This window comes from Peromyscus leucopus, chromosome 4, assembly GCF_004664715.2.
Source record: "Peromyscus leucopus breed LL Stock chromosome 4, UCI_PerLeu_2.1, whole genome shotgun sequence".
Classification (NCBI taxonomy): Eukaryota; Metazoa; Chordata; class Mammalia; order Rodentia; family Cricetidae; genus Peromyscus; species Peromyscus leucopus.
In genome coordinates this window covers 15334256-15360139 of record NC_051066.1, presented here as the reverse complement: position 1 = coordinate 15360139, position 25884 = coordinate 15334256, and the positions used below count along the sequence as shown (strand labels likewise).

General features: G+C 42.4%; 1 protein-coding gene across 11 annotated transcripts in view; it reads right to left on the bottom strand.

Annotated features, from left to right (window-relative positions):
- Ehmt1 (euchromatic histone lysine methyltransferase 1) overlaps positions 1-25884 on the bottom strand; it is a 173245-nt gene that overhangs the window by 81876 nt on the left and 65485 nt on the right. For 7 of the 11 annotated variants that reach the window (XM_028868685.1, XM_037204717.1, XM_037204713.1 and 4 more), the window contains 3 exons: positions 24303-24369; positions 16171-16727; positions 9962-10133 (listed from right to left, as the gene is read on the bottom strand). In XM_028868685.1, the coding sequence (XP_028724518.1) occupies positions 9962-10133; positions 16171-16727; positions 24303-24369 (796 nt within the window). Of the gene's footprint in view, positions 1-9864; positions 9893-9961; positions 10134-16170; positions 16728-18402; positions 18552-24302; positions 24370-25884 lie in introns of those variants that run through there. The other 4 variants (XM_028868686.2, XM_037204715.1, XM_037204716.1 and 1 more) reach the window with 3 other exon arrangements.

Below are 25884 nucleotides of genomic sequence, written 5' to 3'. Positions count from 1 at the left end.
TTATTAGAATACCTTCCATGATGTGGTCCAGCTAGTCCAACAATGGCAGTTTACAAACAAAAGGTCCAAGAATCCAGTACTTTTTCAGTCCACAAGACTGGAAGCATTATCTGGTCTTCAGTATACACCAGAATCCCGAAGAAATATGCTCTAATCCAACGAAGGAATGGACTTGCCAATGAGAGCAAGAGCAAGCAGGCAAAAAGTGCAAGTTTCCTTCTTCTGTGTCCTTGACTGCCACCAGCAGGTGTGGCCAGGATTAAAGGTGGACCTTCCACCTCAAAGATCCAGATTAGATGTAGGTCTTACCACTTCAAAAGAATTAATTAAAAAAAAAAAAAATCCCTCACCCATGTGCTCAGCCATTTAGATTTTAGTTAATTCCATGTGTAGCCAAGTTAGCAACCAATAATAGCCATCACAAGTCCACCCCTTGTCAGCTTGACACAGAATCATATCTCCTTATGTCATGCTTAATTTCCAAATGAAAACAATAACCAGCTCATAATTATGCCTAATGTGATATACTTATACAATGTGATCCCTTATACAACCACAAATACATTATAAATTTAGGATAGGTGGAAATGTCCCCCGAAGGGCATTCTTTTAGTATCTCAAACTTAAATATGATAACCACTGATATTCTGATTGATGTTACATTACATGATTAAGAAATCAAGGAAAGAAAACAAATATCTGTACCACACATTCTTAAAAAATACAACAGAAACATTCATGTTAATTATAATCCTCCTTCTGTAAGTGGTCATGGGGTCTTTGCTGATATTGATAACCAACCCTACAACCCATTCTCTATTTCTTCCAACATCAGCAAGCACCTCAACGGGTCTTAGTTCTTTCCCTACAGGAGTGGCCCACACCTTCATTCCTGGAGTCTGTGCCCTTTGTTTTCCTGCTTGGATAAGGTTGATGTAGTTTCCAATTAATTTTAATCACACAACATGGTAGCACCAAGAGATGCCCTTAAAGGATCTCCTGCACTCCAGACTTAATCTTTCTTACCTCCACTGTGGTGAAACAATCCAATTTCCCTTTGCTAATCTGCATCAATCACACCCCAACACTGTAGACTGTTGGCTTAAAGGCATTAGAAGCCCAGAGAGACCAGGGGGAAGTCTGAGCTTCCAGTTCAATGGAATGTTTGTTGTGAGGCAGGAGCACTCAATCTACCCTCTGGAGCCCAAACTTCTAGGCCAGCAGAATTTAAGGTTGCTGAAACAGGAAGTAAAAATTTTACTGATAGGTCACTAGGGGTGATAGTGAGTAGAATTATCCCCTTTTCCACCGCTTGATTCCTAGACCCATGGATCCTGGCTATGGGAGAAACCCTGCCATGGATGCTGATTCAAAGCCTTCTGGAGAACCCTGGCCCAGCCCTGACTGCACCTAATTAGTACTATAACTGGGTCTTCAAAAGGCCATTCCATCTTTCTATCAGCAACAGTTTATGAGGGTGGGGAACATGATCCATGTTCCATGATCATGGATTCCATGACCATGGGACCACTGTCACACTTCTCTGGCTGTGAAGTAAGTTCCTTGGTCAGAAGCAATTCTGTGTGGATAAGACATTCTACAAGTCTATGGATGGCAGTTTTGGCAGAAGCATTATATGCAGGAAAGGCAAATCCATAACCAGAATAAGTATCTACTCCAGTAAGGATAAAGCACTGTCCTTTCCATGGAGGAAGTGGTCCAATGTAATCAACCTGCCAAGAAGTTGCTGGCTGGTCACCCCAGGGAATGGTACCATATCTGGTGCTCAGTGTTGGTCTTTGCTGCTGGCAGATCTGACACTCAGCAGTAGCTGTAGCCAGGTCAGCCTTGGTGAGTGGAAGTCCATGTTGTTGAGCCCATGCATAACCCCCATCTCTGCCACCATGACCACTTTGTTCATGGGCCCATTGGGCAATGACAGGGATGGCTGAAGAAAGTGGCTGACTGTCCACAGAATGGGTCATCCTATCAACTTGATTACTGAAGTCCTCCTCAGCTGGAGTCATCTTTTGGTGAGTATTTATATGGGACACATATAAATATGCCTATTTGGAGAGATCTATCCATATGCTTCTTCCCCAGATGTCTTTCTCACCAATTTTCCAATCATGGCCTTTCCAAGTCCCTCATCCAGCCAATCCATTGACTTCTGTCTTAGTTAGGGTTTCTATTGCTGTTAAGAGACACCATGACCTACTGGACTAGGCCTTCTGGATAAGTGAAACAGTTGTTTAGCTTGAACTGTTTAGGGGGCCCCCAGGCAGTGAGACTGGGATCTGTCCTTAGTGCATAAGCCGGCTTTTTGGAACCTAGTGCCTATGCTGAGACACTTTGCTCAGCCTTGGTGCAGGGAGGAGGGGCTTGGACCTGCCTCATCTGAATGTACCAGGCTCTGCTGACTCCCCAGGGGAGACTTTGCCTTGGAAAAGGTGGGAATAGGGGGTGGGTTGGGGGGAAAGGTTGGGAGGTGGGAGGAGGGAGAGTACAGGGGAATCCATGGTTGATATGTAAAATGAATAGAAAATCTCTTAAGAAAAAAGAGAGAGACACCATGACCACGTTGTTTCTTATAAATAAAAAAAATATTTAATTGGGGTAGCTTACATTTTCAGAGGTTTAGTCCATTATCATTATGGCGGGACATGGCAGCTGTGCTGGAGAAAGAGCTGAGAGTTCTACATCTTGCAGGCAACTAACTCCCTGGCAGTTGCTTGAGCATTTATGAGCCCTCAAAGGCCACTCCCACAGTGACACACTTCCTCCAACAAGGCCATATCCACTCCAATAAAGCCATACCTCCTAATTGTGCCACTCCCTTTGGGGACAATTTTCTTTCAAACCACCACAGGGACAGCCCATGAATCAGAAAACAATTGCATATATGGCCATTTCTCCTTCCAAACAAAATGTATGACCATGTGTAATACCCAAACTTCTGCTCACTATGAATATTTCCCTTCATCAGTGTTTTTCACGATTGTCCCAGAAAGGGTTTGCAATGCTGCAGCTGCCCACTTCTGGGTGGTGCCTGTGTAACATGAAGAACCATCAGTAAACCAGACCCTAGTCTTCTTTTCCTCAATCAATCACAGGGCACACCCCATGAGGCTACAGGTGCATACTTGGCAGCAGATAGCATTGTAATGGGGAGAAACCATAGGCATTTGGGCAACTTCTTCAAATAATTTTTTTTTTTGGTTTTCCGCAACGCTAAGGTGTGGCACAAGAAAAGGACAACAACAGAGCTCTTCGATGCGCTGGGTTCCCCTCTTGCCATTTGCATCTTATGAAGAGCGTGTCTTCCAGGCCTTCCCAATGTGGAGGATGTGGTTTTATGCAGTGTCCCCACTCTAGCATTCCAATTTCCCTGAGCCTTAAAATCCTTTCATCAACACTAAAGACAAGGGATATCAGGCATCTCCAACTCCTTTTCAGTAGGCCATCTTCTGACAAAAGCTTCAGCCAATCATTCAAACAAACTTGGTAATGGGAGAAATCAAGTGCAATAACTTATCCTTCACCTTAGAAGGAATATCTCTGCATGCCCCACACCACTGAACTCCTAAAAATTTCACTGAGATAGAAGGATTTATTTCCTATCTTCTGATAAGCATACTGGTTACTAACAACCTCTTGTTCACTTGGTCCAATCAGCATAATGTCATCAATACAGTGCACCAATGTGATATTGGCTGGTCACCCAGGGGAATGAGACATTTCTGGGGCTCACTGTCAGTCTCTGCTGTTGGCAGAACTTGCTGCAGCCCAGCATTGGAGAGGCCAGATATCTTTCTCAATACATTGTACTCTACATTATTACTGAGGCAGGGTCTCTAGAGCCCAGAGCTAGCCAACTGAGCTAATCTAGCTTCATCTGGAAACCCTGTCTCCTCAAGAGTTGGGATTATAGGCAGTTACCTGCCTGGCTTTTATGTGGGGCTGGGGATTTGAACACCCATGCTTATACTTGCACAACAAGCATTTTATCCACTGAGCCATTTCCCTGGTTTATTTTCCCCAATCACTGCCTGGAATATGCTCCACTGAATGGGATACACAAGGGTCCCATCCTTCTGGCCAGCACACGGTTTTTCACATTTGACACTGAAAAACAAAAGGGTAAAATACAGGTCCTATGGACTGATATCTTCCTGAGATGGAAATGAACTACCCTCGATAAACCATCTACAGCTTCAGGCATAAAATGCACTTTTAGCCAAAGAGAATCTGTTCATCTTCTCTGCCTGCACTAAACTCATTGGTTCAACAGTGAGGAAGGAAAAGAAAAGAGACTTCTGTGATAATCATCATAGTATATTAAAGATTACAATCCAAAATCAGACAACTCTGATCCCTGCACACAGGAAGCATACAGAAGGATGGGATGAGGTCTAAAGAACAGAACAGGATGGAAACTGTCCTAGCATTGGAGCTGTATGCATGCTTTTGAAAAGGTGTAGCTCCCTTTCTGCCACATTAATAGTTGCCTTATGTATCTCCTTAACTTCCAGCACTCTCCCAGAAGCCTCACCCTCAGAGTTGAACTTCTACATTCCCATGGACAACAGATGGTGTACCAAAGATGGTAATAAGCCACAATGCCAATGCAAGGCATACCTCTCTCTGGGAAACACACATAGACACAGAAATTCTTACTTCTTCTCCATCCTGAGAGTGGGACAAGCTCTGAAGCGGCAACAGAAAAACACCTTGGACTAGGAAAGGATTTGCAATTGAAGAATCAAAACAAGTCAGCCAACTGCTGAAGCGTATTACATTTACATTTTCAGGCTACTTCAAAAGGTGCAGACTAACATGCTAATTAACCACCAGTTTATGGGAGAGGAAAGCTAAAAGAAAGAATACAAAACAAGAAATGGAAGTACTAATGAGCACACAGAGCATCTTGTTTTTAAAAACTCTAATCAAAATATAATAAAAGCATTTTAACATAGGAGGAAATCATAGCACATAGCAAAAACACTTACTTTCAACATTCCTTCATTCCTTACACACAGCAGAATAACTCTATACAACTCTGAAAAGTGGCATGTTTAATTGTTCAAAACAAGTAACACTGAGATAAATAGCCAAAAGGTAGGGGAGGAAATAGGAAGACATAAATCAAGCTGCTTACTCACTACCATACTCCAATTAAAAGACTGAGAGCTCCTTACAAGCAACCAACACGGGCCAGCGAATGGAACAGGTAAGATGAACCTTGGACATCCAGTCCAACCACAAGATCTGCAGAAAATGATGGGTCAAATCCAAAGCCTGGGGATATGCAGCTGAACAGTGTCCATGACTAGCCAAACCTAGGCTGACACAAGTAGTGAAATAATGGTAACAGCAAGGCCTAAAGATTCATAACAGAGTTTACAAATTGCTATGGCTTGATTCTTTCTGGTTTGCTTGTTTTTAAGGCAAGGCCTCAGGTTCATCTTGAACTTGCAATCTTCCTGGCTCAACTTCCTGAGTGCTAGGATTAAAGGCCTTGTCCCAACAAATACCTAGCTTCCAGTTTGGATCTTAAAGATCTCCAAAAGTCCTGTGTTAAAGTCTTAGTCTCCAGTACGGTGTTTTAAGAGGTGGTAAGCCCTTATGGAACCCTTTGAGGTCTTCAAAACACTGAAGTTCATAACTTGCAATGAGACAGTGGATCCTAGAACACTTCTCTTTCTTTTGTACTTCCCAGTCCCGAGGTAAACAGCTTTGTTCTGTCACACACTCCAACCATGTGTTACTGCAGGCTCAAATTCAGCTAACTGCTGGAGCAACAGGGGTCACTGAGTATGGGCTGAAACTTTTAAAACAGTGAGCCAAATAAATTTTCTTTTTATGAACTGGTTATCTAAGTTGTTTGTTACAATGACAGAAAGACGACTAACATATAAGCAAATACTTAAAAATAGATTGGGGCAAGCTGGGCGGTGGTGGTACATGCCTTTGGTCCCAGCACTTGGGAGACAGAGGCAGGAGGATCTTGGTGAGTTCAAAGCCATCCTGGTCTACAAAGTGAGTTCTAGGACAGCCAGGAATGTTGCACAAGAAACCCTGGGGGGGAGGGGGACACACAAAAAAAGATTGGGGCTCAGAAATGGGCTTACTCCATAAAAATGCTTTCTAGGCAAGCATAAAGACCTGAGTTTGGATCCTCAGCACCCATGTAAAATGCTAAACACAGCAATATGTGCCTGTAACTCTACTATTGGGAAGGCAAAGACAGGCGATCCTTGGGGCTTACTAGACAGCCAGCCTAACCAAATCAGTAAGCTCCAAGTTGAGGGAGAGACTTTAGATAAAAAAAAAAAAGATAGAACAGGGGGCCACAGAGACCATGAGTTTGAAATCCGAGGGCAGTGCTGACCCAGCACTGCACTACGCTGGCCCTGCAGCAGGAGAGCTTCCACATAAGCCCCCCTCCCCCATGATGGCATGGGCATACAAGAACTGGCCTACCCTTCTCCTGAAGGAAGGCGGTCCCAGCACCCTGGACTGACCAAGTCAGCTATCACCCAGACCCACAACCAGGGCTTTATGTTGGCACACCCCAACATCCATCGACCCCACCTATGATCTCCCAGAGTAAATGAAGGGACCTGTCCTGTGGAACCATAGCCACAGGATCTCCATGACTTGGGGCAACAGCAGCATATTCGGTGAGGATTCAGTATTGATAGACCAGAAGCCAGGGGCCTTGAACCAGACCAACAACTCATTGCAAGGAACACTTGCAGGCTGGGTTGACCGGACAAAAAGCTTCTACTGGGTGACACACCACAGTTCCCAATGCCACTAAGACAAATAGAGGTGTTGGTGATGGGAAAAGTGGAGGAAAAACGTGGATTTTTTTGTTTCTTTTGTTTCTAATTAGTATTTTTTAAAATGTTCTTTTGGGGATGATGTTATGGGGGTGAGAGGCAGATATGGAGGGACTGGGAAATGAGCAGGATTGGGGTGCATGATGTACAATTCCCAAAGAATAAAAAATGATGTTAAAAAGATAAGGTAGAGAGAATGGAGAGATGCTCAGTGTTTAAAAAGTACTCTTACTCCAACAGAGGATCCATGTTGGTTTCCAGAACCAACAGGTCAGCTAACAATCATCTGTAACTCCAGTTCCTTGAGATCCAATGCCCTCTTCTGTCCTCCTTGGGCACTGTATGCAGACACAGTAGGCAAAACACTCATACACATGTAAATAAAATAGTAAACTATTTTTAAAAGGTAGAGGACAACTGAAAAAGAAACTCACTGTCAACCTCTATCCTCCACACATCTGATCACATACACAAACACACACTACACATACACATACAAATGGACAGCTTGATGGGAAAATGAAGTACCTCTTCCATCAAAAAAGGAACTAACTAGTAGACTAAAAGGAGAAAAATGGCCTGACCCATAAGTATAGCCTCTGAGGACAATTTAGGGAAAAGCGACATTATAAATTTGGTTTATGACCCAAACCAGATCTGGAGAAACACTGGGCAAATTTATTAGCAGGTTCTATGAAACATCTAGATTTTGCTCTCCTACCCCACAGTCAGAAAAGACAAGAAGGCTGGGAATGTTGTAGATTAAAAGAAACTAGCAAGGCAAAGCAACCAAATGATTGTAGGATCCAGGACTAGGATTTGTATTAATAAGAAACTGGCAAAAGTTGAGCAATACACTAAGATTAGATAATGGTATCACAGTAAAATTGACTTACTGATTGTTTACTACACAGTACTTACTCAAAAAATGTCCTTACTTTTAGGGACAGTATACCATTATTTCCAGAAAAAAAAACAAGTAAGTATTTTGAGGTACAGGGCCGGAACTAGCAGCTTATGTTAGTGTTTCAGAATTAAAAAACTTAAAAACATACATCCTAGGAAGGGTTAGCCTAATTAACTATGCCTTTGGATACAAGCAATGAAAGATACACTGGAATCCTTTGTAGAATGCAAGTTACGAACTTGCTGAAATCTGAAATCGCTTTAAAGTAAAAGTATTAGTTGTTCATGGAGGGCCAAGTCTGCTATCTCCACACTAAGGAAGCTGAGGCCATAGGAAGAAGACTTCAGGGCCAGCGTGATATATAGTGGGGAAAAGAAGGGATTGGAAGAAGGTAGGAGAGGAAAGACAAAGGAAGGCAAGCCGAAGAGGAATGGAAAGAAGAAAAAGTATTTTAAAAGTGAAAAAAAGCAGGCTAGAAAGATGACTCAGGGGGCAGGTAGTGGTGGGTGCACACCTTTTTAATCCCAGCACTCTGGAGACAGAGGCAGGCAGATCTCCGAGTTTGAGGTTAGCCTGGGCTACAGGGTGAGTTCCAGGACAGCCAGGGCTACACAGAGAAACTCTGTCTCAGAAAGACAATAAATACATAAAAGAAGACGACTCAGGGGTTTAAGTGTACTTGCTGCTCTGCAGAAGATCCAGGTTTCAGTCCCCAGCACTGATACAGCTGTTAAAACCATCTGTAACCCCAGTTCCAAGGGATCTAACACACTCTCTGGACTCCATGGGCATCAGGCATGCAAGGGGTGGTGCACAGACATATATGCAAGCAAAACACATATACACAGAAAACACATACACACACACACACACCACACGGGGGGGGGGGGGGGGGGGGGGGGACACGACACCAGTGGTCAGGTGACCTTTTCTAAAATCCTGCCAGGTCAACAACCCTCAGCACAACAAACCCTTTCTAAATTAAAACTCACTACTGGTTCATGACAGAAGGAGTAGTTCATTTCCTCAGAAGAGCACTATATGCACATATGCTCTGCAGCAGACTAGTTTTAAAAAAAATCCCCGTGGAGTCTGAGTCATGCAGAGACATAGATGGAACCTATGAGGTCTCCTGTGCTAACCCATCTCCAAGAAAATATTCTCGATACAGGACTGGAAAGATGGTTTAGCAGTTAATAACATGTATACTTCTTGCAGAGGATCTGAGTTTGATTCCCAGCATCCAGGTCAGATAACTCAAAACTGCCTATAATTCTAGTTCCAGAGGATCCAATCCCTCTTCTGACCTCCTTGGCCTCCCTTGTTCATGTACACATATCCATACATAAATATACACATAATTTTAAAAACTGAATAAAAGAAGCCAAGTGTGGTGGCACATTCCTTTGTCCAATCTGGTCTACAGAGCTAGTTCCAGGACAGCCAGGGCTACAAAGAAAAACACTGTCTATGAAAAAAAAATTAAAAATTAAGTAAATAGATAGATAGATAGATAGATAGAAAGAAAGAAAGAAAGAAAGAAAGAAAGAAAGAAAGAAAGAAAGAGAGAAAGAGAGAAAGAGAGAAAGAGAGAAAGAGAGAAAGAGAGAAAGAGAGAAAGAGAGAAAGAGAGAAAGAGACGACCCCCACCCCAATAATAATCAAGTACTAGTCCATTCCTTCCCCTGACAAGGCACATAGTAAGCCCAGAGGAGTGATGAGAAAAGTTCACAGTTAAATAGCTGGTTACAAAGCTGGAGTCCAAGAACAATTCTGTACCCTGGCCTAACATACCTTAGTGCTTCCATTAGCACCTCACAGAATTCATAGTCTTCAACTCACATCTCATAAGATTTCAGTAAGAAACACAATGTTCACCATAAAATTGAAAGCAAGTCAGGAAAGCAAAACAGAAATCATAAAGGCTGAGGGCAGAGGGCTTCTGAGCCATGCAGACCTATCACTCATCTCCAAAGTGGCCAGCATTAAACTGCCTGGAAACAAGAGAGAGAGAGAGAGAGAGAGAGAGAGAGAGTGTGTGTGTGTGTGTGTGTGTGTGTGTGTGTGTGTGTGTGTGTGTGTGTGTGTGTGTGTGTGTGTTACTGCATTTACCTGTCTGGGACTTTGTGGTGGCCATGTAGCATTGTGTGTGTGTGTGTGTGTGTGTGTGTGTGTGTGTGTGTGTGTGTGTGTGTGTTACTGCATTTACCTGTCTGGGACTTTGTGGTGGCCATGTAGCATTGGTTCTGAGGTAGCGACTGGTGGAGGGCTGGGAAGGTTGGTAAAAGCTGCTGTCGTCCACATTCAGAAATGTTTCTGTTGATCTCCTCTTTTGGTTCCTTATGGTCTCGAACTTCTCTGTGGTCTTTGCTGGCTGCATGCTTCAAAACAAAGACAAGTAATTATAGTAACTGCAGAAGCAGATGGTGACTGAAATAACATGCATCCAAAAATCCAATTCTTTTTCTCATTAATTCCCATTTACTGAAAGACAGGCCATGGTGGAGAAAGGTATAAATCCAGAAATCCAGGGGTTGGGGATTTAGCTCAGCAAGGCCCTATGTTCGGTCCCCAGCTCTGAGATAAAAAAACAAAAACAAAAAACAAACAAACAAACAAACAAAAAACCCAAATCCCCATAGCACAACTATTAGTAAAGAAGGACCTAGCTCTAGAACACATGAGCAGAACACTCAGTCCTACTATCCTTTGCTGGGTGAAGAATCAGGTATGAGAGAGAGCTGATTTTGTAGTTTAAATATATCTCTGATAAACAGGTCATTCAATAATTTCCCTTTGCCTCTCAGTGATGATTCCAACCCAGATGCCAACTGAGGAAAGGGAGGGAGGGGTGAAGAATCACCAAGTTTCCCTAAAGGCTAAGTGATCTACGATAACATATAGTCTTCACTGCTAAGTAAGAGGGACTTGGAGGCACTCAGAATAGAAGCCACCAAAATTTGCCAGGCAGTGGTGGTGCACACCTTTAATCCCAGCACTCAAGAGGCAGAGGCAGGTGGATCTCTCTGAGTTCAAGACAGTGAATTCTAGGATTGCCTGGGCTAAACAGAGAAACCCTGTCTCAACAAACAACAATAATAACAACAACAACAAAAGAAGACTTCCAAAATTCAAGGCTAGCTTGGGCTAGGCAGTGGAGCTACAGCTGTAAAGGTAGAGAAGGGAGCCATGTTAGCACACTGCTGCTACACCTGCAGGAGAGATAGAGACTGGGTTATAGGGAGGCAAGGCTAGATCTCCTCTAGGGTGCCTTGTCTCTTAAAAGTGTTCTTAAAGTGGCAAGATCCAACAGTCTCAGGAATTGGTTGTTAGTCTAGCTTCCTGCAAAGCAGTTACCTGTTATACCAATAACAAACTCCCAATACCTTACACCCTTGCCTTTACTCCAAACTGCCTGTACACCACTAAATTCCCCTCTAGGACCATAAACTCAGCAATACTTTGGAGATAGTTTCATCTTTCAGTTTAAGCCACATATAATTCAGCTTGAACTAAATTTTATTGTTCAACAATTGACTGCCTAAAAATGAATGGCATTCCAGGACAAGGCTTTCTCCAGCATATATGGTTTCGAAGAACATAGGAAATCCACATATAAAAGAATGAAGTACGCCAGGTATGGTAGCACAGGACTTGAATCCCAGAACTCTGTGAGGCAAAGGCAGGTGCATCTCTGTAAGTTTGAGGCCAGACTGGTCTACACAGTAAGTTCCAGGACAGTCAGAGCTATGTAGAGAGAGACCCTGTCTCAAAAAAACAAAAGTAAAAAGGAAGAGGAGGTAAAGGAGGACACTTCTTTCCTCATACCATATAAAGGGCATATACACAGTCTGCTGTCCCCCTAGCATCCCACGCACACACAGAGACACATACCCCTCCTCCTCTACTTCTAGCATTAAATGCTCAGGATTCTACCCGGACAGAACCTGGGCAGCAATGTGAGTTTTCAGGCTGACAAATCATTGCAGTCAGAACTCAACACTGAATTCCGTCAGTACTAGGAAAAAGCAGGCAACAACCAACTCCTACAGCATGTACAATTCTGACAGGAAAGACGCTGGAAAAGCTTTAAAGATCTAAGTCAAGTGAACAGTTCACAAATGACACTACCAAGAACACAGCCCCAAACATAAAATTGATAAACTGAATTCAATCAAATGAGACATCAAACTCAGTTCATCAAACGAAAAATCAGGCTGGGTATAGTGGCAAGCAACTGCAAGACTAGGAGTCAGGAGTCAGGGGTGAGAGCTGCTGCATATCTCGGCAACTATACTCTTGGATACTGAACCCAGAAATAGAGAAAAATTATATATATACACAAGACTAAGTAGTAACAACAGCTGTAACTGAATAGCCTAAGACTGGACATACTAACTCAGGAGACAGAGGCAGAAGGATCACTGTTTTGAAGGAAACCAGGTCTACCAGATGACCAAGTTCAAGACAAGCCCTAGACACAAAAGGAGAAGAGAAGACAGGAGACAGGGGCCATGAACAGAAAAGGATGGGATCTGTTGTTTTGGGAAAGACATTAGAGCATGCCCCCTAACTGACAAAGGGCTCTTAGCCAGAAATCCTGGAGCTAAGCATTTATTTCCGTGGTAGAGGTCATGGAGTGAAAACCAGCATTGAGTGTATAAAAGGGAGGGAAGGGAAGCAACAGAAATCTTAAAGATAACAAAACACTTTATCATGAAAGAACAAAAGATGTGAAAAGCATTTCTCTATCAACAACAGCACTGGCAAATGACCACTGAGAAGAGCCACATCACACTGGCAGGTGGGAGGAAGTTCAAGGTAAATCACGACAAGGCATGACACAGCTCATCAGACACTGAATAACAGTGGCAGCAGTATAAATGCTGTCAAGGACACTGGAAACCAGGCAGCTCCAACAATGACGATGGCTCAGGAAGGAACGGAGCTTGCCACCAAGCCTAATGACCTAAATTCAATCCCTAGAACCCACATTTGGAAGGACAGAGCCAAGTCCTGCAAGCTGACATCTGACTTGGACTACATGCATGCTATGGCACATGTGTACCATATACATGCATACTTGCACTCGCTCATGTACAATAAATGAATAACTAAATAAAACATAGTTTTAAATGTTACTACTGAGAAGACTGAAAAAGGCACATGTATATCTCAATACTATTTTTGAAGCTTCTGTTAATCATTAACTTTTGACTTTCTTGGGTTTTAACAAGTTTCAGGGTTTTTCCTTTTACTATAGCATTATTTTAATTATACATAATAATAGGACTCATTATGATACTTACATACATGTATATAATATATTCTAAGCATATTCACCTTTCATTACCCCCCTCCTCTCTCTCTCTCGTTTTTTTGATTTTGGTTTTTTTGTGGCAAGGTCTCCTTTCTATGTATCCCTAGCTGTCCTGCAATCCACACCCACCCAAGTGCTGAGATCAAATGTATACACTACCATGCCCAACTATACTCTATTTTGTAAAGATTTATAATTAATTATATATAGGTGTGTTAGTCTGCATGTGAGTATGTGGAACTCAATGCAGGTGCCTAAGGTACCAGAGGCATCAAAGTCCATGGAGCTGAAGTTACAGATAGCTGTGAGCCCGGGATATAAATGCTGGGAACCAAACTAAGGTCCTCTGAAGAGCAGTTGTAGAAGGCACAAACAAGGTACTTGTGCACACAGATGCACTAGGAAAACAGGAACATTAAACATGCAGGGAAGTCTCTTCAAAGAAAGATACACATAACTTGTTTTCTACCCAGAAGGCTGGAAATGGATGTGGTTAATGGCCTGTTGACCTCTATGCTATCTGTAGAGCCAGACCACCCCTGGCTCCCCAGATTCTTATATTTATCTTAGACTCTTCCTCCCTAGAGCTTTATCTGGATCATTATTTCTCAGTCAGTAGAACCCATCTTTATGGGAGATATCACATGTACTTTATGAATGGAGCAGAGGTGATTATAGCCTGATGATCTTATATTTATCAAGCTATCCAAGCTGGGAATTGGGGGTTCCTAGGCCAAGTGACCAGCAGGTGTTCCATTAGGTTGAACTCACATGAATGCCTGGCAAGAGGACAAAACATCTGATGGCTATGGGACTCCATACTGCAAAGTTGGCTGATGGCCAACTACACCCAATGCAGCGACTACAGAACCACTCATGGTACTTAGGCAATCTGAACCAGTACCACAAAGCACTCTTGGAAAAACAAACATGAATAAGAGCTGCTGCAATACGAACAGAATTCCTCTGAGGAAGCACAATTTCTAAGAGACTGTGGAAGAATTGTAATATCTCTCTATACCACCCATTCATCCTTCCATTAATCCATCTTTGTCTGTCTGTCTGTCTGTCTGTCTCTCTCTCTGTGTGTGTGTGTGTGTGTGTGTGTGTCTGTCTGTCTGTCTGTCTGTCTGTCTGTCTATTGTTTTGGGATATTTGTACACTGTGTGAAGATATATTGCTGTGATTGGCTTAATAAAGAGCTGATGGCCATTGACTAGGCAGGAGATATAGGTGGGACTTGCAGGCAGAGAGAGGAAATAGGAGGAGATAACTGAGGCACAGAGGAGACACCAAGAAGACATAGAAGGAATTGGACATACAAAATGAAAGAAAGGTAAAAAGCCACATGGTAAAATGTAGATTAATAGAAATGGGTTAAGTTATAAGAACTAGTTAGGAACAAGCCTAAGCTATAGACCAAGTTATCCTAACTGATTAAGAAGTCTCTGCATCATTATTTGTGATGCTGGCAGTCCAAAGAAAAATTCATCTACAGTCTGTCAAAGGTTAATAACCCTATAACTTGTTTCCCAATCACTTCTCCATCTGATTTTTTTTTTCCAGACAATGTCTCTTAACACAACCTGGAGCTTACTGATTCAACAAGCCTGGCTTAGGCAGGTGGTGGCGCACACCTTTAACCCCAGCACTCAGGAGGCAGAGCCAGGTGAATCTCTGTGAGTTCGAGGCCAGCATGGTCTAAGCGAGATCCAGGATAGGCACCAAATCTACCCTGTCTCGAAAAAAAACAAAAACAAAACAAAACAAAACAAACAAGCAAATAAAGAGAGAGAGAGAGAGAGAGAGAGAGAGAGAGAGAGAGAGAGAGAGAGAGAGAGAGAGAGAACTCAACTAGCTGGCTAGTCAGAATACCCCAGGTCTCCTCCTATCTAATAGCACTAGAATCATAGGAATGTAACACAGCATCCAGGATTTGTGTGGGTGCATGGGATCTGAACCAGGGTTTCACACTTCCTCAGCAAGCACTTTGCTTACTGAGCCATCTCGCTAGTCCCATAATCAGTATATTGTGTAGGATAAGATGAAATATAAGTTAGGCATGGTGGCACATACCCACAATTACAGAATTTGGAAGGTAGGAGCAAAAAAATCAGAAATTCAAGTCTAAGCACTGCCTGGGCTAAGTGAGACCCTATCTCAAATGAAAACAAAATTCATCACTTTTTTAAAATATTAAAAACACACCAGGCACTGGCAGCACACACCTATTTTCCCAGCATGCAGGAGGCTGAGGCAGGTGGATCTCTCTAAGTTTCTAGACCAGTATGGTCTGCAGAGCAAGTTCCAGGACAGCCAGGGATACCCAGAGAAACCTACCTTGTCTCGAAGAAAAAACAAAAAACAAAACAGAACAAAAAACCGGTATTAAAATTTAAAAACATCAACATAAAGACCAGAATGAAAGGATTAAAGCATAGAGCAGGAAATAGAAAACAGGTAAGGTACACTACACAAGGATACAAAATCCATAGTACAGTGCTCACAGAGAAGGGATTCTATGGGAAGGAAATTAACAACAACTCATTATGTACTCATTACATGTTTCTGGAGCTGACATCGAAAACCCACAGACTGACAGTCTTGGGGAAAGGTTCCAAGAATGAAGTCCTAAAGGCTACAAAGAAACCAGCAAATGGTCTGCACATAAAGGGCACTAGAAGTCATAAGGGAACATGATCACGAATGTAGAATCCACCAAAGCTAAATCCACAACAGGAAACAGTAAAGTAACAGTATTGCAGACATTTTGAAAACATACATCAAATACATGCCATGAAAACAGATTGAAACAAAGTCCAGCTGGCTTAGTATTATAGGGAAGTACAGCTTTCTCTCAGTGTTAAAGTGCAAAACTCATATCGCTCTCAGTAATCCTGAGAATTACTGAATCACAGAGCAAAAAGAAGCCTTCAGGAACAACCTTAAAAGAAAGGCTGATGTGGTATCATCTGACTTGGTTGCTCCTATGTCTTTGGATGACCACTGCCATTAACTGGCTTTCCCCTTTGTTGCTTGAAAGTCTATTTGTTCTCATTAATGCAAAGGAGAAGACAGGAAAGAAGACATAAAATTACCAGGCCCAGGATGGACTTCGGCATTGTCTTGCGTGCCCTGTGAACCCTGACATCAGTGCCCGAGGCTGTAGGCTTCCTGTCCTCTGTGTCTGCACTCCCTTCCCCAGGCACAGCAGGTGCTGTGGTTGGTGTCTGAGGAAGTGCACTTGGAGTCCTGCATTTACTGGCCCCTCCAGGAAGAGTTTTTGCCGCATGACCAGGAAGCGAGGAGGCTAGAGTGTTGGGAGTCCTCAAGGGCTGCCCCTGCAGGGCTGGTTTATTTAAGAAATATCCATTGCTGCCAAGGACGGAAGTCTGCATGAAGTCGTCAGCTGTGACATGGTTTTGCTTTCCCACTTCTGAGTCTCTTTCTGAAAGACCATTTTCGGCCACCCGAGATGCTCTGTTGGTACCTTCCTGTGGACTAGCTCTTGTGCTCTCCTGAGTATGTTTGGGTGCATTTGGATGGCTGGTGTCACCGCTCTTTTCACAAGACCCATTGGTTTCTCCATCTGCAGCCATGGGAGTCTCTCCTGTCTGTTTCTCCGTGGAACCTTCATCAGCAGCCATAGGTGTATCTGTGAACAGAGAAAGGAGTATCACAGCTGCTGGCACCCATCAATCCACAGAACTAATAGCAAAAATTACAATTTATTTGGCCAGCATAAACAAAGTAGTCTACAGTGCTAGCATGTAGCTAGTGGGAAAACTCCTGCTTAACATGTACAAGGCCCTGGGTTCAATTCTCAACACAAAAAGCAAAAAACAAAAAACCACACCTGTCTATAAAAATCATTTCCTATAGAAACCAACACTTAAATTCTAATAATAAAACATTAACTTTTGTTTAAGTTTGAGAAGTCAACCTATTTTTTAAAAAGCCTGTATGTTGGAAATTTAAACAGGGATGGGTTCTGGGATTGAGAGCATTTCTTGTTCTTACAGAGTACCTAAATTTGGTTTGCAGCACTCACACTGGGCAGTTCCTAACCACTTCTAACTCCAAGTCGAAGGGAGCTGTTTGGTTGGAACCTATAGCTCGCCCCTGCACATCCAGAAAGCCCCATTCCCCCTCCTCAACCCCGCCTGCTCAGACAGTCTTCAAACAAAGGAAAGCCGCCAAAAAGCCCAGTTCCCCATTCCTGGAATTTGGACTATTGCAACTTCCTCTCCTGTTGCCGCCGGCAGCTGAAATCCATGTTCAACTGCTCAGTTTTTGACCACACTTAGGCACAAGTCCAGCTTGTGGTGAACATATCACCCCTCATCTACAACCTATAAAGTCTCCCTGCTTTAGTTCAGGCATGTGGCTTCTCTGGCCTTGGTCTCTGGGACTGGCAAAAACACTCAGGAGTTTCTTTGCTCAAATAAATCTGTTGTTTGTTACACTTTTCCAATTCACCTTGATCTGGCCTACTGAGTTGGTGGAGAAACTTAGTGAGGAAGAGGGGTGCAGAAAAATCTATAAGGATCCAATTCCCTCTTCTGGTCTCTGGGGCCACCTGTGCTTATGCCCACATATCTACACTTAGAACACATACACATAATTAAAAATAATTAAAAAAAAAAAAAAAAAAAAAAGAGTTGCTTCACAAGCAGCATCACAGAAGCACAAAGCAAAGCCAGAGGGAAGGGGATCACATTCAGTATGTTTTGGATCTACATGTCTTCTCTTATAAGTCCAGACTCCTCTGGCTATTCATTCTATCATGTCCAGGAGAGTAAGAACTTAAAGAGTTTTCTCCAAGAAGACCTACCAAGGGGTTGATGCAGACTCATGATCACAACCTTGGAGGCAGGAGGCACTCTAAAGGAATGCAAGGTTTACCCCTTGACACGCTGTCCTAAGCTCTCCTTTTCACTGCCCCTTACCACCTAACACACGGGTTAATCATTTACCATTAGTTATCTACCCTTCCCAAGAATGCAAGTTCTAAAACAGCCACTCCTTTTCTTCTCAGCACACAAACAAGGCCAGGGAGTAACATATGCAATACATCCTTTCAGAGTGAACAAAGAGGCATTAGTAACTTTTTAGCAAAACAAAATATGTAAAAACTTTCCTTAACTTGAGAGTTATGCAGCAGCTTCTGGAGCCAATGTATATGCAGTCAGAAAGGATAACTCCAAGTCAACAGAAACAGCACAGAGATCCATTAAGGCTTCTAATGTTTGGCACATAAAGAAGGGGTTGAGTGACAGCACCAGTAAGAGAAAGAAAGGCAAAGGCAGTGGCGCAGAGGCTGCTTTCACCTTATCTGATCAAGACACAGCACAAAGTCAGACTGCTGTTTTCAGAGTTAAGTGGCATGGCTGGACTGTAGCTCAGTGGTAAAGTACCCGTCCAGAATACGAAACTGCCTGGGTTGATTCCAAGTACTGCCAAAACAAAGAAAAAGAGAAAGAAAAACCCTACAAAAAGAATGTCATTATCTATGCCAATATTAACTTAGAAATGTAAGATAAAAGCCAGGCATGGTAGTGTACATATTTAATCCCAGTACTCAGGAGGCTAAGGTCAGCCTGGTCTACTATATATTTTGGAGTTCCAGGACAGCCAGAGCTGCAGTGTGTGTGTGTGTGTGTGTGTGTGTGTGTGTGTGTGTGTGTGTGTGTGTGTGTAGAAAAAAATATTTTTTTAAAGCCAAATTACTTAATGTCTATGTACAGAGGAAAACATTTAGAGAGAATGTTCTGGAATCAGGTAACAAAATAACAAAGCTACCAAGTCCCCTCAAATTTAGAAATTCAGTGATATTTTAATTAGAATTCCAATTAACATATTAAAGAACTCTATGACTTAAGCTAAAATATAACAAAGAGAGTTAACTTTCAAAAATGATAAAGTATGCCATGAAAATGAATAGTAAAGGCAAGGAAAACAAGCTCCCTACAGAGAAGACTCACAAGGCAGCCTATATCCACAACATGGACAGTGAGACAGAGCACTGCGGACAAAGGTCCATTTTCCGCAGGCCTGTCTGATGCAGCTGAGGGTACACTGTAGTCCACAGTGCAAGCCTTAGCCAGCCTGTGACATTTAGAAGTCCTGCTGATTTGCACAATGTTCACAGAAAAAATGTAGAGAAACAAACAGTGGTGCATAAACCATCACAAAGTGCATGAATGAACATGGAGTTAAAGGGTTATAATACAATTACAATTCAGGTGCTTTCTGTTATAGTATAAAAAATTGGGTTGTGTTGCTAGGGGAAAAGGCTCAGCAGTTAAGATGACTAAGGCTCTTCCAAAAGACCTAGGTTCAGTTCCCAGCATCTACATAAGCAACTCAAAACTGGCTGTAACGCGTGAAATTCCTGAACAGCCCTGGGCTTTATAAGCACCAGTTGTAGGTAGCCATTTCTCAAATGGTTTCTAAAGCTGAGGAATACTGCATAGTGCTGCTTGTTGATGATATCCTTTCCTATAGCTCCCTCTAAGGCATCCTGGGGGTCTGTCTGGCAAAGGCTCAAGAGTGCCATCTTGGGTGGGACATGGAAGGTCCCGCTTACATTCCTCTCTTGGGAAGAGCAGATGGGAAGAAGAGCTCAAGGCTAGCCTAGGCTACATGGGACCCTGTCTCCAAAAGCTAAAATAATAATAATAGTCTTTTAAAGATGGAGCTGAAGAGATGACTCAGTGGTTAAGGGTACTGGCTGCTTTTCCAGAGGACCCAAGCTTGATTCCCAGCACCACATGACAGCTCACAACTGTCTGTAACCCCAGTTCTGGGGGGTCTAACACCCTCTTCTAGCCTCCTTAGGCAGCGTGGATGCACATGGTGCAAAGACATCATGCAGGCGAAACATTCAAGCACATAAAATAAATAGAAAATAAAAGTTTAAGCCGGGCGGTGGTGGCGCACGCCTTTAATCCCAGCACTCGGGAGGCAGAGCCAGGCGGATCTCTGTGAGTTTGAGGCCAGCCTGGGCTACCAAGTGAGTTCCAGGAAAGGCGCAAAGCTACACAGAGAAACCCTGTCTCGAAAAACCAAAAAAAAAAGTACACACCCAGAGTAAGCTATGGGATCTCATAGCCATGCATATTTAATCTCTGGAGGAGCCACTACACTGTTTTAGGGGGATGGGAGAGTCCAGGCTTGGTGTCTCATGCCTTTAATCCCAGGCAAGGCAGGTGGATCTCTGTGAGTTTGAGGCCAGCCTGGTCTACATAGAGAGTCCCAGGACAACCAGTGATACATAGAGAGCATCTGTCTATTAATTAATTAATTAAATACGGTACTGTTCCCTTCCTCAAAAAAAAAAAAACTGGCTGTAACTCCAGTCCCAGAGTATTTAACATCTTCTTCTGGCCTCCATGGAACTATACATACATGTACAAAGATATACATTCAGGAAAATACTCACATAAAGTGAAAATAAATATCAAAAAAAAAATTTTAATTGTTTCAAAAAGAAATTAGACTATATAGACCAGGCTAGCCTCAAATTCACAGACATCAATTTGCTTCTTGATATGGGATGTTCTGTAAGCTGTGAATGTGTTGCTCTGATTGGTTGGTAAATAAAATGCTGATTGGCCAGTAGCCAGGCAGGAAATACAAGGAGAATTCTGGGAAGTGGAAGGCTGAGTCAAGAGACACCAGCCTGCTGTCCAGGGAGCAACATGTAATAGGACTCAGGTAAAGCCACAGAAAACGTGGCAAAGCATAAGATTAATAGAAATGGGTTAATTTAAGATATAAGAGCTAGCTAGCAGGGAGCCTGCCATGGTCATAGTTTAAAAATAACATAAGCCTCTGTGTGTTTACTTGGGGGACTGGAGTTGGAGAGATTTCTCCCGAATGTCGTCAGGCCAGGACACAGGAAATCTACAGCCTCTGCCTCCCATGTACTGGGACTAAAGTATATACCACCATGCCTGGCCTCTAATTTCATGTACTATTTTTTTAAAAAAAAAATCTCCTGAATTGACAGGTAATAAATTCTTGGGTTAAAAATGCTTATAAACAGTCCCATACCACAAAGCCAAACGTATCTAAAGGTTAATCAAGTATGAAAAAAATAAAATTCAGCACTAACTTTTAAAACAAATACCCAGAGTCATCACACTTAATCTACCCATGAGAGCATCCAACTAGATATGCAAAAAGGCACAATTATAATAACGTCAGCTGGTAGAGCGAGTGCTCAGACGTAAAGGGTAAAGTGATTAAAGGGAACCATACATGTGGGGAAGCAAGAAGACAGCTTTCTCTATCCACCCAAACAGACCTGCAGAGATGAGAACCTACTGTCTGAGAAAATGACCATGTGATGAAATTAATGGCAGATCAAACAGAATACTAGATGAACATCTCAAAGATACAGAGTAAGAATCTATACAAAGAAAAAAAGAAAACTAAAAAGCAAATGAGCTGAGATTTAGTGAAGAGTAAAAGCAGTGTCACATACCTGAAGAAAGGAAAAAAGAAAAATATATTTGAAAGAGCTAATACTTTTAAAAAATATCCATCAAGCAAGGTAAACACAAATACCTCAAACCAATGCACGACATAATCAATGTGTACAAAAAATAGAATTAGCCAGATGTAGTAACAGAGGCCTTTAATCCCAGAATCTGAGATGCAGAAGCAGGTGGAGCTCTGTGAGTTCAAGAATAGCCTGGTCTACTTAGAGTTCCAGACTAGCTGGGTTTACACAGTGAGACCCATCCCAAAAATAAAATAAAAACAAAAACAAAAAAAAGAAAAGAAAAGAAAAAGAAAACAGGCCGGGCGGTGATAGCGCACGCCTCTAATCCCAGCAATCAAGAGGCAGAGGCAGGCGGATCTCTGTGAGTTCGAGGCCAGCCTGGACTACAGAGTGAGTTCCATGAAAGGCGCAAAGCTACACAGAGAAACCCTGTCTCGAAAAACAAAAACAAAAAAAAAGGAAAAGAAAAAGAAAACAGGAGTGGAGAAGAGAAGAAAGGGGGAAACAATATATAAATATCCAGAAAAATGATGCATCACATGCTGTGGGATGGTCTGTATGTCAAATTGTTCTGATTGGTCAATAAATAAAACACTGTTTGGCCAGTGGCCAGGCAGGAAGAAGGTGAGACAAGGAGAGAGGAGAATTCTGGGAAGCGGAAGGCTGAGGCAGAGAGACACTGCCAGCTGCCGCCGTGACCAGCAGCATGTGAAGACACCGGTAAGCCACCAGCCACGTGGCAAGGTATAGATTTATGGAAATGGATTAATTTAAGCTATAAGAATAGTTAGCAAGAAGCCTGCCACGGCCATACAGTTTGTAAGCAATATAAGTCTCTGTGTTTACTTGGTTGGGTCTGAGCGGCTGTGGGACTGGCGAGTGACAAAGATTTGTCCTGACTGTGGGCAAGGCAGGAAAACTCTAGCTACAATCACATACAAAGAAAAAGATAAATACAGACATATTTCAGATTAAACCATAAGCAAGGCAAAAAAGAACATTGTCTTTAAACTGTTCAGAGAAAAAACTACTCGTTTAGTATTATTGTGTATGGCATCCTTCAAATAGCCAGTCAGATAACAAGGGCTGAGAAGAAGATTAAGCACTGTGCTGTAGAGTTTTAACTGTCAATTTGATACAATCTAGAATCACATGGGAAGAGTCAATTATATTTTTGGTTGTAAGTCTAGCCTTTAACGGCTGAGCCACCTCTCCAGTCCGGGAAGAAAGTTTTAAATCAGGAATTATCTAGATCAGGTTGGCCTATAGACGTATAGGATTGTTTTAATTGTTAATTGATATAGGAAAACCCAGCCCATCATAGGTAGCATCATTTCATGGACTGGGCCCTGGACTACATTAGTGAAAGCCAGCTGAGAGCAAAAACAAGCAGGCAGGAGAGGTGTGTTTATTTCTCTGTGTTCTTGGTTGTGAACGTGATATGACAAGCAGCTTGAGTTCCTGCCCTGACTTCTGCAACATGATAGTTAATAACCTGGATTTAAACCCGTTCCTTCCTTAAGTTGCTTTTTATTAGAACAACAGAAACAGTACCAGGACAATCCACTCACAGAAAAGCATTAATAAGGCTGACACTACTTACTACTGTGTAGACAAGTTCAATGACAACATATGAGAAAAATCTATCATGCAAACCTAAAACAGGAGAAAGCTTGTGTGTGTCTAAGAAAGAGACAGAGAGGGAGAATTTAGAAGCCCGAAGAATGTGTTGGATCCCTTGGAGCTACAGTTGTGATAGCTGTGAGCTTATGATAGGCATAGGTGCTAGGAACCAAACTCCAGTTGTCTGGAAAAGCAACAAGTGCTCTTAATCACTGAGCCATCTACCCAACCCGATATCTAGACTTCCTGCAGAATAGCCTGCCTCCTAGAATCACCCTCATACTACCCTCTCTACACCCCACACTCAACCTCCTGGAAACCACTACTATGTCCTCAAAGTTTCTACTTCACTTTGATCAGAATGTCATGTAAATAGAGTCACATAGCTAAGCAGAGGTGGTGCACGCCTTTAATCCCAGCACTCAAGAGGCAGAGAGGCACGCCTTTAATCCCAGCACTCAAGAGGCAGAGAGGCAGATGGATCTCTGTGATTTCAAGGCCAGCCTGGTCTACAGAGTGAGTTACAGGACAGGCAGTCTCCAAAGCTACACAGACAAACCCTGTCTTGAAAAACAAAAAACAAACAAACAAACAAAACAATAAAGCAAAACAACAAAAGACTTTTTAGACCTGGCTTTTTTCATTTTGCAAAATACATTTACACTATGTCCACATTGTTGCATGGACCACACTTTTAATCTACGGTGTGTATCAGAGCTTTTGTGTATCCAGTATGTTATCAGATAGGGCCTGGGTATATGTTCCAGTATAATAAAGACACAATTGTTAGTGTGATTACTCACTTTTTTTTTTCACCTACAGTTTTAAAACAAGGATACACAAGATATTTGATTTCCATACTTTGTTAAGTTTTTCCTTGTCTGGCAAATCTTTTGCAAGTGCTGTGTGTGTGTGTGTGTGTGTGTGTGTGTGTGTGCGCGCGCGCGCGCGCGCGCCTCTCTATTCAGGAATGGGAGAGATAAAAAAAATTACACTGTAATCCTAGGTAAATTCCAAGAAAGTCAAAAGGCAGAGAGAGATAAGAAGAGTGCATGCAGCAAAGCCTCCTCTCCTGTTGGGTGAACTGGCCCTTACCTTCCCTTAGCAGCTCAGTTTTCATGCAGCAATCCTGCTTAGTCTCTTGCTTGGCCAGAACTGCCTGCTGGAGGGGAAGAAAAAAAGACAATAGGCATCAACCAGGATACATCAAGGGCATCTTCAAACCAACTAAGTTATAAAAGTCATCATCTTTCCAAATACGGTTTACTAGCCCATGGATTAGCACAATCACATCCAGGAAGAGGACTGGCATTCAGAAGACAGTTCACAAAACAGTATGCCTAGTTAAGAATGTGTTTATATCCTGCTTACATAAGTAGAAATCTGAAATGCTTTGACTCTATTACAGTAATTCACTTTGATATTGCATCTGTTAACTCTTTTCATTTCCTTTAAAATGAATTTTGTTAATTCTTTTTAAGTATTTCAAGTACCTAACACCTACAAAAAAGTTACAGAAAGCGTTGGGTTAAAAGTATGTGCTTGCCAGGCGGTGGTGGCGCACGCCTTTAATCCCAGCACTCGGGAGGCAGAGGCAGGCGGATCTCTGTGAGTTCGAGGCCAGCCTGGGCTACCAAGTGAGTTCCAGGAAAGGCGCAAAACTACACAAGAGAAACCCTGTCTCGAAAAAAAAAGCATGTGCTGCTATTGGAGGAGGCATGTCCCTGGAGGCTAAAGACCCCACACCATTTTTAGTTCACCCTCTATCTACTTGTGCTTGTGGTTCAAGATGTGAGTTCTCAGCAGCCTTTCCCAGCTGCCTTGCCTGTCTGTTGTCTCAGCCCTGTCTTTACAGACTCGAACCCACTGCAACTGCAAGCCAAAATAAATGTTTTTCTCCTGTTAGAAAAAAAAAAAAAAAGTATGTGCCATCCTTCCAGGACTGGAGTTCAGCTCAAGCGCCCCATGAGGTGGCTTATAACTGCTCTAAGTTCAGCTCCAGGGGAATCAATCCAATGCCCTCTTCTGGACACCAACGATAATACACTCAACTTTTTGTTGTTTGTTTTTCAAGATAATATTCATAACCATATACAGCCAAACACATATACACATAATTTAAAAACAATGCATCTGGCGCAGTGGCATACATTTTTAATCCCAGCACTCAAAAGGGCAGACAGGTAGAACTCTATGAGTTCAAGGCCACCCTTGTCTACATAGTGAAACACTCTCAAAATAATTTAAGTTACAGAAAAATACGTAAATAAGAAAATTCAATTAGACACTTAAATCACTATGTATTTGAGCTTAAGTATCCACCACGTGGAGGAATTTATTATAGTTCCAAGGCCTTAAAAAAACCAAAATCCCACACACCTCCTGGAGCTTCAAGCTACAAAAACTTCCAACTTGTAGACCCTAAAGACATGACCCTCACCATACATCTGATAACCTTTGGAGAACTCCAAAGACTCCAAAAGCTTTTACAGAGCAACCTCAATGAACTACAATTTCTACTTCACCGGAAGTTCCCAAAAGCAAGGTCATGCTCTTCTTTGCACCCAAAGTCAAATGCTCCATCCCTCTTCCCTAGAAACAAGCATTTGCCATCAACTAGTACTTCCCAAATAATCCTCTTTAAAGAACTAGTTAATCTCATTAAAAGACAGGAGCA